This window comes from Ostrea edulis, chromosome 10, assembly GCF_947568905.1.
Source record: "Ostrea edulis chromosome 10, xbOstEdul1.1, whole genome shotgun sequence".
Classification (NCBI taxonomy): Eukaryota; Metazoa; Mollusca; class Bivalvia; order Ostreida; family Ostreidae; genus Ostrea; species Ostrea edulis.
In genome coordinates, this window is record NC_079173.1 from 37824726 (window position 1) to 37840283 (window position 15558).

At 37.6% G+C, this 15558-nt stretch overlaps 1 protein-coding gene across 1 annotated transcript; it reads right to left on the reverse strand.

The window, feature by feature from the left end:
• Window positions 1-2923: 2923 nt before the first annotated feature.
• On the reverse strand, window positions 2924-12585 carry LOC125665992 (uncharacterized). The gene is made up of 6 exons (XM_048899042.2): window positions 12444-12585; window positions 11832-11906; window positions 8953-9300; window positions 7897-8121; window positions 7474-7659; window positions 2924-3633 (listed from the first exon to the last, which is right to left on the reverse strand). The coding sequence occupies exons 3-6, from the start codon at window positions 9112-9114 to the stop codon at window positions 3547-3549; spliced, it is 660 nt and encodes a 219-aa protein (XP_048754999.2). The 5' UTR covers window positions 9115-9300; window positions 11832-11906; window positions 12444-12585; the 3' UTR covers window positions 2924-3546.
• Window positions 12586-15558: the final 2973 nt, after the last annotated feature.

The window sequence follows — 15558 nt, forward strand, 5'->3', positions numbered from 1 at the left end:
ATTTGAAAATTTTAGCGCCCCCCCCCCCTTAAATCCGCCACTGGAAACAATAGTGGCGTCGGTGGCCTAGTGGTTAGGCCGTCAGACTCGACCGAAAGGGTTCGAATCCTGGCCGCGGCAGGGCCGACGTTGTGTCCTTCGGAAATGCACTTTATATGAATTTCCTCACTCCACACCAAGTGTAAAAGGGGGTACCTGGCTATAGACATGCAGTGAAAAGATATTGTTAGAATGTTAGTGTTCTAGCGCTTGTAATGGCAGCTTGCACTGTATGCTTCATAGGAGGCTGAGGAAGTTCTAGATTGGTCTGCCGGGGTAATAATGCATTGTAAAGCTGCTTTGAGCAGCATACGCTGAAAAAAGCGCTATATAAAACCAATTATTATTATTATTATTATAAACAAAGCAAGACTACAAAAATCAATTTGAAATTTGAGTCCGCTCATCTTACATTGTATTTTTAACACCGCGTCGTCAACGTATTAGAAGGTACAAACAACGAAATACAATGATATGATCACCCGTTTTTGTATTTCCATTCTCCATGAATGCTGACTTGCTTGCCTTTTCTATCAACCAAAACCAAGCGATTTAACTGTGTATCAGAAACCTGCATATTTTATGCCTTTCGAACTATGAAAGTACAATGACTTGGACTTATTGTCACGTCATACGGAAATATATGGGGTCCTTGAAAAAATCATATTATGCCTCGCCCAATATGTTATTTTTTCAAGGACCACGTTTATTTCCGTATTACCCCTTTAAGTGTCCACATAACGAATTTATTCTGTCGATGATTTTATGTATACATTAAAGGCATATTAACATTATTCATTACTGATGCTTTTCTAATGTACATGTCACATGTACAGCTGTCATTATAAATGAATGCAAAGTATGTATTCTTCAGATAATTTATCAAAAGTTCAACAATGAAAAAAGTGGCTGTAACATTTAAACCATCAACAACGGGATAAAAACAAATTTTTCTGCAAACTGTCAATTCAAAAATGATATGCGCTGACTCCAGTGACGGGGTATTATTAGTTACCTAGTCATCTAGTGACCTGGTACGGGATGATACCAGGTCACTAAGTTCTATACCGGGCGAGGCGAAACCGAGCCCGGTATAAAACTTAGTGACCTGGTGTCATCCCGTACCAGGTCACTAGATGGCTAGGTAACGAATTTACCCCACCGATGACCTATTATGATAAGATGCATGAGGCTATTGCGTACCAGAACTACAGACAACACCGTACCATAAATGTTTCTTGTTCAAAGACTACTGTATTTAAACAAATTTTTGCTTGGACAAACATACCATTATACGTATACATCATACCATTATATGTATACATCAGAGCAAATATACCCAGTGTGATTATCAATAATTTCTTCTTTTTTTCGATCTCGTCTGCTGCCAAACTTGCAAACCGTTTGGCCGCCATTGTTGTTGACAAATGCAACAAGAAAGATAACTCGCAAGGAAGCCTGGTATAAATTTTGACGGTGACATGGGATAGTTCTAATCAAACTCCCAGTCGAGGCCTCATTACGTCACCTACGAATAGAGCAAACGAACTCTGGTGGGAGTTTGGGGATAGAATATCCCACGTCTTCACGTGACCGTAATGAGCCAATCACTATTAAGGATCTCCCAACTAACTCGTCAAAGGTGGAGTAAATGTATTTTCATGACGTCATAGTACACATGTGGTCAGTAAACCACGTGGAAGGGGCATACTGAAAATATCAGGTTAGTAAGAGACATTAACATCGTTGTATATTGTATTGGTTTTAGCCAATGAAATTCTAAAAATTTTATCAGATGCAGGATAAATATAAATATGTATATATATTACACAAACACCCACATGGAGAAATCCGCACACATACAATATCGACCTGTTGTCCTATACACAACTACACAATGAATATCAGCTAAATTGATGTTAGAACACACACAGAAAGTCAGCAAATACATTCTTGCCTGATGTCATGCAATTTCTGGATTCACCACTGGGCATGCATGGCAGGATGTTAGTGTATCTCTGACACTTTCTCCATCACAATCTTGGTCTTCAAAAACAACTAAATTTCAAAGTATATAATTTTATGTGTATTTTTATTAAGGAAATTGGCTGTACAAATATATACATGAGTGTATGCATTCAGACAACTGACAGTTGACAGTTACAATGAAATCTAATGTTAAGAAATTGAGACTCTAATTTAGATAAAAAGACTGAATTCTATTCTTCCAGTTTTAGATAAAATAATATGAGGCTCATGGGGCCACAACACTCACCTGAGTCATATTAGCCTTACTTGAAATTTTTTTTTTCTATATTTATGCATTATGTAATTAAAATTTGACCCCCAATTCTAGCTGCACCCTAACACAATGGTCCCTAATTTAAAAAGAAAATGAATCCACACAACTTAGGAATGTTTGCATATTAATATGATTTAGTGTAGCCTTGCAACTTTTGAAAAGAATCTTTAAAACTTTCCTATTTTCATTTAAATATATCCCTATTTTAGTCTTGCCATAGCCTCAGGAACCTTGATTTTATCAAATATAAATCTGCATTACATCAGAATTTTTGCAAGTTAGTATGACTAATCATGGTCAGGGGTTTTTGACAAGATTTTTAAAGATTCTCTATTCCAAAGCAGATCCCTATTGTGGCCCCAGTATACCTCTCAAGACCATAATTTATGCAAATTTGAATTAATGTACTACCTCTTATTGAGTGCTTACTACTCAGCACCCTGCTGTTATTGAGATAAAAGTCATATAATTTCGAATCAGTACTGTGGCCCAAACCTACTCCTAGAGCATTGAATTGATCAAAACTAAAATCTGTTCTTTCTGAGACCCCCCCCCCCCCCCCCCCCCCCCCCCCCCCGGTCATAATTTGGAAGAAATTTTAATCTGCACTACTTCAGGATATCTGCATATCAATATACGACTATACATACATATTTCCTATACATACATACATATTGCCCTCAGGCCCCAGGTTGTAACTGTCTGAATAATAAATGATTTCAGAAACAGTGTGAACTTTGGTTAACAAAGTGTACTAATGATTAGTATTGTATGGAATTTTTTTTCAATGACAGCCTACTGATGTATTGAACAACTACATTTTTGTAGAAATATAAATCCACTTAATCACATTGAATTGCATAATGCATAGAGATGACCACTTTGTTAACCAATGTGTCGGACAGAGATCGATTCTGAAATAGCTAGCATTATACACTCTGTTGTGTCTTATTCACTTGGCACATGGTGCCTACATATATAACATTGTCACAGACAATATACTGTAAAACTACATGATATAGAGTAAAAATGGGATCGTCACTGACGATAACTAAACTTGTACTTTAAAATAACATACATTGTAAATAAAATTGAATGTCACAGATAATTTGAAAGACTTAGTATTTAAGTTTCCCCTCCAGTGTCGCAAGTTTACAAAACTAATTGGTCCAAAATGTTACAGTGGTGATCTGAAGCTAGGGATGCTAGGAAGGCCTCTGGTCCTCTGTTACAGACTGACTCCAGCAGCTATAGGGTGACACACCACCAAACAGGTCATCTTTGTGTGACACCTGAAAAATATATCAAAGCTGTATTTATCTCCAAATGTGTACATGAATCTATATATGTTCATTTTATAGGTGTAGGGTAGATCACATAGGTCATTTGGATAGCAATTTGTCTTAAAATGGATTATTGAAAAGATTCTGTAAAGTTCCATATTAAGTTATAGAAATTTAGTCCTTATAACTTGTAGCAGGTCTAGTGTTTGTGTAGCAGGTCTAGTGTTTGTATAGTCTGTGTAACAGGTCTAGTGTTTGTATAGTCTGTGTAGTTGGTCTAGTGTTTGTATAGTCTGTGTAGCAGGTCTAGTGTTTGTATAGTCTGTGTAACAGGTCTAGTGTTTGTATAGTCTGTGTAACAGATCTAGTGTTTGTATAGTCTGTGTAGTTGGTCTAGTGTTTGTATAGTCAGTGTAACAGGTCTAGTGTTTGTATAGTCAGTGTAACAGATATAGCAGATGTAGCAGATATAGTGTTTGTAACAGGTCTAGTGTTTGTATAGTCTGTGTAACAGATCTAGTGTTTGTGTAGTCTGTATAGCAGGTCTAGTGTTTGTGTAGTCTGGCTAGCAGGTCTAGTGTTTGCATAGTCTGTGTAACAGGTCTAGTGTTTGCATAGTCTGTGTAACAGGTCTAGGGTTTGTGTAGTCTGTGTAGCAGGTCTACTGTTTGTGTAACAGGTCTAGTGTTTGCGTAGTCTGTGTAGCAGGTCTACTGTTTGTGTAACAGGTCTAGTGTTTGTATAGTCAGTGTAACAGGTCTAGTGTTTGTATAGTCGGTGTAACAGATATAGCAGATATAGTGTTTGTAACAGGTCTAGTGTTTGTATAGTCTGGGTAGCAGGTCTAGTGTTTGCATAGTCTGTGTAACAGGTCTAGTGTTTGTGTAGTCTGTGTAGCAGGTCTAGTGTTTGTATAGTCTGTGTAGCAGGTCTAATGTTTGTATAGTCTGTGTAACAGGTCTAGTGTTTGTGTAATCTGTGTAACAGACCTAGTGTTTGTATAGTCAGTGTAACAGGTCTAGTGTTTGTATAGTCTGTGTAACAGATCTAGTGTTTGTATAGTCTGTGTAACAGATATAGCAGATATAGCAGATGTAGCAGATATAGTGTTTGTAACAGGTCTAGTGTTGTGTAGTCTGTGTAACAGGTCTAGTGTTTGTATATTCTGTGTAACAGGTCTAGTGTTTGTATAGTCGGTGTAACAGGTCTAATGTTTGTATAGTCTGTGTAACAGGTCTAGTGTTTGTGTAATCTGTGTAGCAGACCTAGTGTTTGTATAGTCAGTGTAACAGGTTTATTGTTTGCATAGTCTGTTTAGCAGGTCTAGTGTTTGTGTAGTCTGTGTAGCAGGTCTAGTGTTTGTATAGTCTGTGTAGCAGGTCTAGTGTTTGTATAGTCAGTGTAACAAGTCTAGTGTTTGTATAGTCTGTGTAACAGGTCTAGTGTTTGTATAGTCTGTGTAGCAGGTCTAGTATTTGTATAGTCAGTGTAACAGGTCTAGTGTTTGTATAGTCAGTGTAACAGGTCTAGTGTTGTGTAGTCTGTGTAACAGGTCTAGTGTTTGTATAGTCAGTGTAACAGGTCTAGTGTTTGTATAGTCGGTGTAGCATATCTAGTGTTTGTATAGTCTGTGTAACAGGTCTAGTGTTTGTATAGTCTGTGTAACAGGTCTAGTGTTTGTATAGTCTGTGTGACAGCTCTAGTGTTTGTATAGTCTGTGTGACAGCTCTAGTGTTTGTATAGTCAGTGTGACAGGTCTAGTGTTTGTATAGTCTGTATAACAGATCTAGTGTTTGCATAGTCTGTGTAGGATGTCTAGTGTTTGTATAGTCTGTGTAGCAGGTCTAGTGTTTGTATAGTCAGTGTAACAGGTCTAGTGTTTGTATAGTCTGTGTAGTTGGTCTAGTGTTTGTATAGTCAGTGTAGTACTTCTAGTGTTTGTGTAACATGTCTAGTGTTTGAATAGTCTGTGCAACAGGTCTAGTGTTTGTATAGTCTGTGTAACAGGTCTAGTGTTTGTGTAGTCTGGGTAGCAGGTCTAGTGTTTGTATAGTCTGTGTAACAGGTCTAGTGTTTGTGTAGTCTGGGTAGCAGGTCTAGAGTTTGTATAGTCTGGGTAGCAGGTCTAGTGTTTGTATAGTCTGTGTAACAGGTCTAGTGTTTGTATAGTCTGTGTAGCAGGTCTAGTGTTTGTGTAGCAGGTCTAGTGTTTGTATAGTCTGTGTAGCAGGTCTAGTGTTTGTATAGTCTGTGTGACAGCTCTAGTGTTTGTATAGTCTGTGTGACAGCTCTAGTGTTTGTATAGTCAGTGTGACAGGTCTAGTGTTTGTATAGTCTGTGTAACAGATCTAGTGTTTGTATAGTCTGTGTAGGATGTCTAGTGTTTGTGTAGTCTGTGTAGCAGGTCTAGTGTTTGCATAGTCAGTGTAGCAGGTCCAGTGTTTGTATAGTCTGTGTAGCAGGTCTAGTGTTTGTATAGTCAGTGTAACAGGTCTAGTGTTTGTATAGTCAGTGTAACAGGTCTAGTGTTTGTGTAGTCTGTGTAACAGGTCTAGTGTTTGTATAGTCTGCACTTCGTATTGTGTTTGTTTTTCTTTTATTTCATATTGGCCACTTTAAATAGACTAATTACACTATGATTGAAGACTTTAAAAGATACTTAGTAGAAATGAAAATTAGGTTAATAACACTTTTCAAATTTAATTACTTGAATTTGTAGTATACTAGTAATAATGACAAATAGACACTCTTGAAGAATAGAATTTAGCCTATAGACTATAAGGAATTCTCCAATCTAATTAAAATCAGACTTCTTAGATCCGCACCGTATACTATGCATAAGTAGATCTGACATAACCCGATTAGGGGTCATGTTCAGATGAACTTTATGTCAACCAATCAGCTCGTTGGCTTTGAAATCGTCGGTGTTCACAATTCCACGGAAAATGGCTGCGATTGTTTGGTTTGAAAGAAAACACATCGCAGCTACATGCGACGTCACAATGCACCGTTTACGTCGACTGGCGTTATATTCCTCGAGTTATTTAAGTAATTCATCTTGAAAACTATTCAAATCGTACCCATCCCTATTCATACATAAATCGGAATTCACAATTAATTTAGTTTGCGTGTATTTCATATCATACGTTTTGTTGTTTGTATGAACGGAATAGATTAGGCATTATTGCGAAAGTTTAAAATTCGTTATGCAAGAATATACAATTTTACAGTGTGGAATAAACTTCGTGGGAGAAAGATTACAGCAATTTGTTTACGAATTGCCAGGAACCGCCTAAATAGCCATTATTGTCTGTATGACGCAATTTGACTGGCTGATAGTTCTCATGAATATTCCAAGTGAAAGGTCATGCGGACATGACCCCCTATGGGTTTATGTCAGATCCTATTATAGCGATTGTGAGTGTATTCTAAGATCTGATTTTAATTAGATTGAGGAATTCTCCAAACCCAAATATACTATAATATCATTAATTTAGTGAGTAAAAAGGTAGAAGATGTAGGAACAAAACAGAGGAACAAAATCTGATTCCATCTAGTACATATGTATAGGAAGAATGGAAGGAGAAGTGTAGCTAGCATGGTCCGCTGTCTCACTTCCACAAATTGTTTGCTGAAGTCTTTACATACTAGTTGGGACAATAGAAATTGTCATTATAGCTATTGGCCAAAAGATAAAATTGCTGTGTACAAATACAATAGGCAAATAATCGCAGAATCGCAGTTTAGCAATAAAAGTAAAAGATGAACCAAAACTGCCACAAACTAAAGTGGAAATTTCAGGTGTTGAAAATTCATTGTTATGTATTAACAGATAGACCTGTGTCTTACCGAATCACATGCCCCTTTTCTTGGTCTTTTAGCCAAAGATGTTTGAAGAGGTCGTGATGTCAGTGCTGAGGTACATGTAGGATTACCACCACCCATTGAGGCGACTGGAGGTGTTTCTCCGTGTGAGGGTATATCCACCTCTATTAGCGGGGCCCAGCCTTTTGGAGCAGTTCTTGGGATATAGACCTGTGTTTACAATTTTTTTTTTGATAAATGCAGTCTACAAAACAAGATTTGCAATACTTTTAACATTTAAACTTCTGACGCTTTACTTTGTACCTTAAATTCCCATGCACTAATGCCAAGATAGGTATACACCTACCTGGTAATCTTGTAGATCTGGGGATATATTTGCATTGTAAAATTGTTTTAAATCATTGTTACTTAGATACGGTATCAGGTATTTCCCACATATATACTTACTGTTTCACTGGCAGAGATGGCTTGAGGTTTCTCTGCCATTCTTGTGATCATCGAAGTTGATGTAGACACATGACCTAGGTCTTGATCAGATGAGGTAGCTCTAGGAGAGGATGGAGGACTGTCCAGATAGCTGGTCAAGCCCAGGTCCTCCAGAGTTGGTGTTGGGTGATACTGTAGTGTGATGTACTCTGTAGGAGCATACCTGTTAATGGGCTTGACCTGGGGCTGAAATAAATCATGATGTACAAGACTCAATATACAAATGCATATAGCTATCAAACGTAAATGCATCAAAAATAAAAAATAAGTTCCTAACAAGAAAATGTTTCAGAAACATGTGCTAAGTACTATGTTTGATGTCAGACAGAAAGGGTTCTCAAGATATTGAACAAACAATATCTTCCTATTTCCAAAGTGGATTGACCCTTAACCTTTGATCTCAAAATTTATAGGAGGTCTTCTACTCCATAATGTTCCAGTGTAACAAGTTTGATGTGCCAAGCAAAGGGTTCTTAAGATATTGAGTGGGCAAGACTTGGTCTACAGACCGATCGACATGTATAAAACAATATCATCCCTCTTTTTCAAAGGTGGGAGGGGAAATAAAAATAAAAATGGGCCCATGGGCCTTGATGGTTACCTGAGTATGCACATTTACTCTGGGGGACAGAATACATGAAATTCAGTTTTTGTTTCCCTTCACCCATAAATCTTATATACCATTATATATTGGTTGAAATTAGGTCAGCTGTTCCAGAGAAGATGAAAATGTTAAAAGGACTCAGGTGACCTAAATAGGACTGGATGCCCTTTTACTTTCAAAGGCCCAATTTTTGTCTTTTTCATTTTTTTTAATTTGGTGGTGGGGGTGAACATGTTGAATGTAAATTTATGAAAGAAAATAATACTAAATTCTTTATAAATTGTCTGAATTGATAATTTTTCTCGAATGAGTTTTTAAAGCAAGTAAAGAACCATTTCATGTTGATATGTAACAATCATCCTATCAAAGGGCTTGCTGTCATGTAATGTTCCATTTTTTCCTTCTGTCTTTACCTCTTTTTTCACCACTCCCTGCTGTGGGGGAGCTGGCCGAGCCCGCTGTCTGGTGTCCACTCTCTCTGACCCAGTCCTGGGATGAGGATGAGTATGGTGAACAGCTTGATGATTGTACAAGGGACCAGAATTGACCTCAGATCTTCCATACGTATGGTGCATGTACCCATGTGGATAATGTTGAGGCTGGTACTTGGGGCCACCATTTACGACCTCTTTCTTTTGATCACGACAATGCTGACGGTGATCATGAGGACGATTATATTGTTTTTCATAGACAGCAGCTGTTGCTACAGACTCAGATATTCCAGTGTTTCTGAATTGCCTGACAGTCTGCTGGGGCTGAGACTAAAGAAGACAAAAGCATGTAATAAGAACAATAACTGCATTAATTAGATTTCAAGAGTAAATCAGAGGCGGATCCAGCAATTTGGAAAAGAAGGGGGAAAGGGGGGGGGGGGGTCCAGAGATCTAAAAACTGCACTAGATCATATCCAATATGCGACTTCCAAGATATCAGTTCTTCTGTGATAGCGGTACGTTCAGTGTTCTGTTGAACGCTTGGGTGCATGGGTACAAGATGTATACATATACTATAGACTGTCTATGTAAATACGGGTAACACGTGTATAAGTGTAAATTTTGTTTGTATCAGCCATTGGTATACATTAAACTGACCATATCAAGAATAATATGTTTTACGGCGTGACCGTGTTTGAGGGCGAAGCAAAAAAGTTTTGGCATTAATATCTATATCCAAAACAGGACACAAATAACCCGAAGTTATCACGAGGACAGAGCTGTATCAAAGCATTATAATTTTTGGACATTTGATCCACCTATATATTGAACGCGGGAAATATAACGCAATCGATGTAAACAGTACATTGTGACGTCATATTCAGCGTACGTCGTTATTTAGCAAATTTACAAACATAGTGTTTGAACCACAACAAAAAACATGGCGTTAATCGTGGAGTGATTATATATGATTAAGAAAATAAGATTTACAGGTTTTTACGGATTTTATGTAACATCTCAGAACGACGTGAACTAAGGTAGACGAGATTCAAAATGGAGGAATACATATCCACGCGCTAATATTCGAATCGACGCCATTGGTACCAAACTTTTCAAGTTCCATAGATATGTTTTAATTTTTCATTATTTTCCTTTTAAACATGTATATACGTGTTACCTATAGGGAGAGCTCCGCTCTCACGGCCCTTCGGACCGTGAGAGGGCTTCGCCCTCTATTATTTGAATGAATTAAGTTATTAAATTAAATATGAAATTATTTTTCATTTCCCCTTCTGCACGAGTGATATTTTAATCAAAGTAAAATGGTGATTATCGATTTTTGTTTGAGCTTTTTTATTATTAAATAAATTTACTAATATTGTGTGTCCCTGCAATTTGGGTGGTTGCATGATGTCTGATAATCGGCCTTTAGGCAATATGAAGGCAACGATAAGCATTTGTACCCACCACGTGTGGACGATAGCATGTTTTGCGTCTCACAGTGCGTAAGAGTTCCACAAAGGAAAAGAACTATTGGTCAACTCGGAAATTGCAGGTTAATTTAATAAATGCTAGCTAATAAGAGACTTGTAATTTGTAGATGAAAAAATAATTGCCTAAAATTTAACACTACATATATAATGTTTAAAACAAGAGGCCTATGGGCCAAATCACTCACCTGAGCAGCAATTCCTAGCAATAAAAAACTATCAGTATACAAGAAGCTTGGTGCAGAAAAAACTTTTCAAAGGAAACGACTAAAAATTCATTAATTATCAAACTTAATTATTAAATTTTGCTTCAAATTCATTAATTATCACATGCTCTTCTACAAGAGTATAGCCTTTCATATCAACAAATTTCAACTAAGGGTGATTTATTTGTGCCAAGTTTGGTTCTTTATACATTTGCATGTAAAACTTTGATCCCCTATTGTGGCCCCACCCAGTGATCATGATTTTTACAAACTTGAATCTCCACTTTGTCAGGAAGCTTTCATGTAAATTTCAGCTTTTTGGCCCAGTGGTTCTTGAGAAGATCTTTAAATGACCCCATCCGATCTTTGCAATTATCTCCCCTTCCAAGGGGAAATGGCCCTTCATTTGAACAAACTTGAATTCTCTTTACCTATATATAAGGATGGTTTCTATCAAGTTTGATTGAAATTGGTTAAGTGGTTCTTGAGAAGAACAATATCCTATATACATTAACAGCATGTAAAACTTTGATCCCCTAATGTGGCCCCACCCTACCCTCGGGGGCCATGATCTGAGCAAAGTTGAATCAACTCTATATCATAAAGCTTTCAGGTAAATTTCCACTCTTCTGGCTCAGTGGTTCTTGAAAAGATCTTTTGAGATTTTCTTTATATATTTGCATGTAAAACTGCGATTCCCTATTGTGGACCCAACATACCCTCAGGGGGTCATGATTTTTCCACTATGTCGAAAAGCATTCATGTAAATTTCAGCTTTTCTGGTTCAGTCGTTCTTGAGAAGAAAATTGTTAATGACCACATCCTATTTTTGCGTTTTTGTGATTATCTCCCCTTTGAAGGGGGATGGCCCTTTATTTGAAGAAACTTGAATCCCTTTCACCCAAGGATGCTTTGTGCCAAGTTTGGTTGAAATTGGCCCGGTGGTTCTGGAGAATAAGATGAAAATGTGAAAAGTTTACGCCGCGATGATGCCAACAGAAAACGGACAAATTTTCATCAGAAAAGCTCACCTGAGGTGAGCTAAAAGCCTTATAGATGTCTCAGATAAATGGGGAGGTTCCAACCCCCCAACCCCACCCCAGAACACCATCCCCGTTTCTGGATCCGCCAATGTGAAGTAAACTACATTCTGTTTACATACCCACTTAGACACCACTCTGTCTTGTCCGTGAGTGGGCCTGCAGTTTGGTACTGCGCGTTTTCTTGGTTGCTCAGACTGTAAAACAAGTGAAATCTCAAATCTTTCATAATATTTTCAGTTATGAAAATACAGCATTTGATATTTCATTGGTTGAGGAGGAATAACACACTAGGGAAAACTGATATACATGTAGATGGAAAGTAGGAGACATCCTTGGAAGTTGAACAATATGTTAACTCACTGTGATACATGTATTTCACAAGGCGGCTTGAATTTAAAAGGGCAAGTATTTCAAATACATGTACCAATACCTCGAACACCATGGATATATGTTGAAGTGATTCAAAAGTCTCAACCACTTATTCTTTAAGAATTTTACCCTTAATATCTCGAATCCTCGAAGTTTATTCTCAGTCAAATTGAGTTCGAGATAATGAGGTTTGACTGTATATACATGTATGAATTTTTATTTCAATAGGAAGTCTGCCATTACAACAGTGTGTTGTTCCTCTTTAACTTATAACATATATCAATAAAAAAAAAAAAACTAAGGAAACATTTATAGACTAGAGACCAAAGTGATGAAGGGGAAGTATGGACAATTTGACTTACTTTTCAGATATACACAGTGTAAAGTAAAACAAAAACTGAGACCTCCTCAGACTGCCCAGAAGTGTAGGACGTGGCCAAAATGTCCAGTCCCAGCCTCTTGTAGAATTCTGAGGCATCTTCCGGGGCAGGGCAGGCAACATCTTCTCTCTTCTGTAATACAAAAACATTATAGGTTTATAGACCTGTACATGTATTTATATTCAGATTAAAATGTACATCAGTAATGCATGCACTTTTATTAGCATGCTTAATAATGTTAAACTCTGCTTGAACATCATTAATGAAATTAGTGGGATATATAGAGGTACCCTATACCTTATAACGGCACTCTCAATTCCCCCTCCCCCCCCCCCCCCCCCCCCCCCCCCCCCCCCCCCCCCCCGTTTTGCTCTGTTGTATTTATCCGGTTTCTTTCACTATTTTTATTTGATATCAATTTTTTTCTTCTCTTTTTTATGTCCCTTAGTTCCCATTAACCACCCCCCCACATTTCTCTCTTGTTAGCTTATCATTCATGAATATCCAGAACTCATACTCCTTATATTAACATTATACTCTGAATGATATATCATCCTTTTACTTCATATAGATCTACATTGTAATTTCTTATGTACATCATTATGTGGACTTTACCTTGTACACTGTACCTTAAAGGAGAAGGCTAGCTTATACACAGGCATTGCCTGCTGCCTAATCCTTATTATGTTATTCATAATAAGATATTTTTAAAATCATATAGGGGTACCCATGAAAATTGACATCCCTTAGGAAGAATTTTGATTTTGAGAAAAATAAGTCAATGAAGATAAAATGAATAATAAATTGACAATCAGATTGAACATTGTAAAGCCATCATACAAGTTTATCTTCAACTAACACATGGTAGTGGACAGTTAGCAACACAAAGTCATTTTTCATAAATATCCTTAGAATCAATATAGTATTGTTATCAACTCCATTTAGAACAGCATTGTGGCAAGTCCAAAGTATGAACATACGTTCCAAAATTGTTATGTCACTTTCGACAATTCAATCTAAAGCTGGACCTGTTAAATGATTCATTCTTAGAAAGATCAAACAGCAGGCAAAATCTTATACACTGTAGTGAACATACAGTATAATCGCAATTAAAAGTTCCAGAAGAACTTCGGCTGTCTGCAACTGGCTTTGCATTATACAGCCTAACAGGGGCCTACTTGTGAGTTGACCATCCTTTTCAAAATCTCAGCACAATTCTAGGTCTAATATTCATTACCCTCTTATTCATGTGTTGCATCATTTTCTAACTGTGTCGGTCGCTTTCTTTTTCTGATTGAAAAGAAAGTGTTAGCCTAACTCAGGCACGTCTTGTCTCTTCGGTTACCGCCGTCAATTTGAGCCGTAACCACAACAGAACCATCCAAGCAACGGATGTCGTCATTGACAACGAACATTGAAAAAAAACAACAACAACAAAACCACCAAGTACCATTTAAATAAACGCTGAGGCGCTACTAACGTTTACTACATTTTAGGACAAATACTAATAGTGATACTAATAAGACTTATACTAATTCGTGAAGATGTTTAGGCATTGGAGAAGTTGAACCTAGATCAGTAGATAGGCCTATAGCCTACGAGTACCGAATTCTGATATTTTACCAATAGACCTTGACCTACCTAAGTTAAACCGTGGTCGTAAGAGCCGAATTATAAACATAATCCTCCATCCATAAACTAAATATCCAGGCAAACTTTACACATTCAATCAAATGTCACGTCTTCAACTCAATTTTTTTTTTTAGGAGGACGCCGTGACGTGTCGTTGCTAACGAATGACATTTCGCGGAATTTCACGAAGCAAGAATAATGTTACTGAATCGATCTAATCAGAACAGTACCGAATGTCAATGTTGGACTGGTCTAATATTGTGCTGTTTTAATATGCTTGGCTATGGGAGACCCCCCCCCCCCCAAATAAAGAGGTCAGACTGTAGGACGGGCCGAGCTAGGCGTAGCACAGACACTCGATCGACGTTTTAAATATCTAGGCCTATACTAAAAAAGTCTTCCTATAAACAAATATTCAAAATATTTTTTTTTTATCATGGATATTTCAATAACGTATAGTGCCTTTGCAATGAGGTCTGTGTGTTGCAGTCTTCTTTATAAGAGATCGGGCCTAGATTAATTCTGTACATAATGTGTCAGTAAACTATCAAGATTAATTACCCTCTTATCAGGGCCGTAAGTAGGGTTCTAAATCAGGGGAGGCAGGGGATTGGGGGCCGCCGATTGACTTTACGACTGAAAATGACACTTTTTAAATCCCAATTTATCATGTTTGTGTTTCATTTGTACTATGTAAAGAATCGTAATATGGTGTCAAAGACAAAGGTGCTTGTCTTCATTTTAAACATATATCCTATAATATAACATTTATATAATTTTATTTTCTTTTTTGCCAAAAAATCAGACGAGGCAGTTGCCTCGTCTGCCTCATCGGCAGTTACGGCCCTGCTTATAAGAGACTCCGTTCATCTCTGTGATTTAAATCGTAGATATTTCAAAAAAAGATATTCGCTTGCCCAAAACCACGTCTTGTCTCTTCGACCTCACAGTAACCAAAACACGAAAACAAGCGTCATACGACAAGCGTCATCATGTATGACGACATAATGGTTTCAACGTAAGACAAGTAAGTACAGGGACGGATCCAGGGGTACGTATACTGACACTTTTCATAGATCGCAATCTGATTAAAATACAGATCTCTCAAATAGCAAACAGTTATATTGTTTTTAATGTCACTCTCGGGAATCTTTCACTCACATGGAAACGTCACCATTGCCGGTGAAGGGCTACAAAATTTAGGCCTATGCTCGGCGCTTACAGCCTTGGAGTAATCCGAGATTCCTCTGACTCTTACCCCCGCTTTTATATTTGACATGTGCGGGGAAGAGTCAGAGCGGACTCCATATTGAAAAGTGGGAATTCAGCGACACCAGCTGGTGTCGCTGCTTTACCTACCTCTTACAACTTTATTTCGCGGACCCATCTTCCAAGACGAGAGGATTCAGTTATCGGAAGATTATTCTACAAATACATCATGATTAATACGATGCTATCGCCGTTT

Bases quoted from the DNA above. Each gene is read 5' to 3' on its own strand.
- LOC125665992 (XM_048899042.2), bottom strand. From the start codon at position 9,114: ATGCACCATACGTATGGAAGATCTGAGGTCAATTCTGGTCCCTTGTAC. The intron at 8,122-8,952 runs GTAAAGACAGAA...GATTTATTTCAG, and splicing joins AGGGAGTGGTGAAAAAAGAG to CCCCAGGTCAAGCCCATTAA. The intron at 3,634-7,473 runs GTAAGACACAGG...TATATTTTTCAG, and splicing joins GAAAAGGGGCATGTGATTCG to GTGTCACACAAAGATGACCT.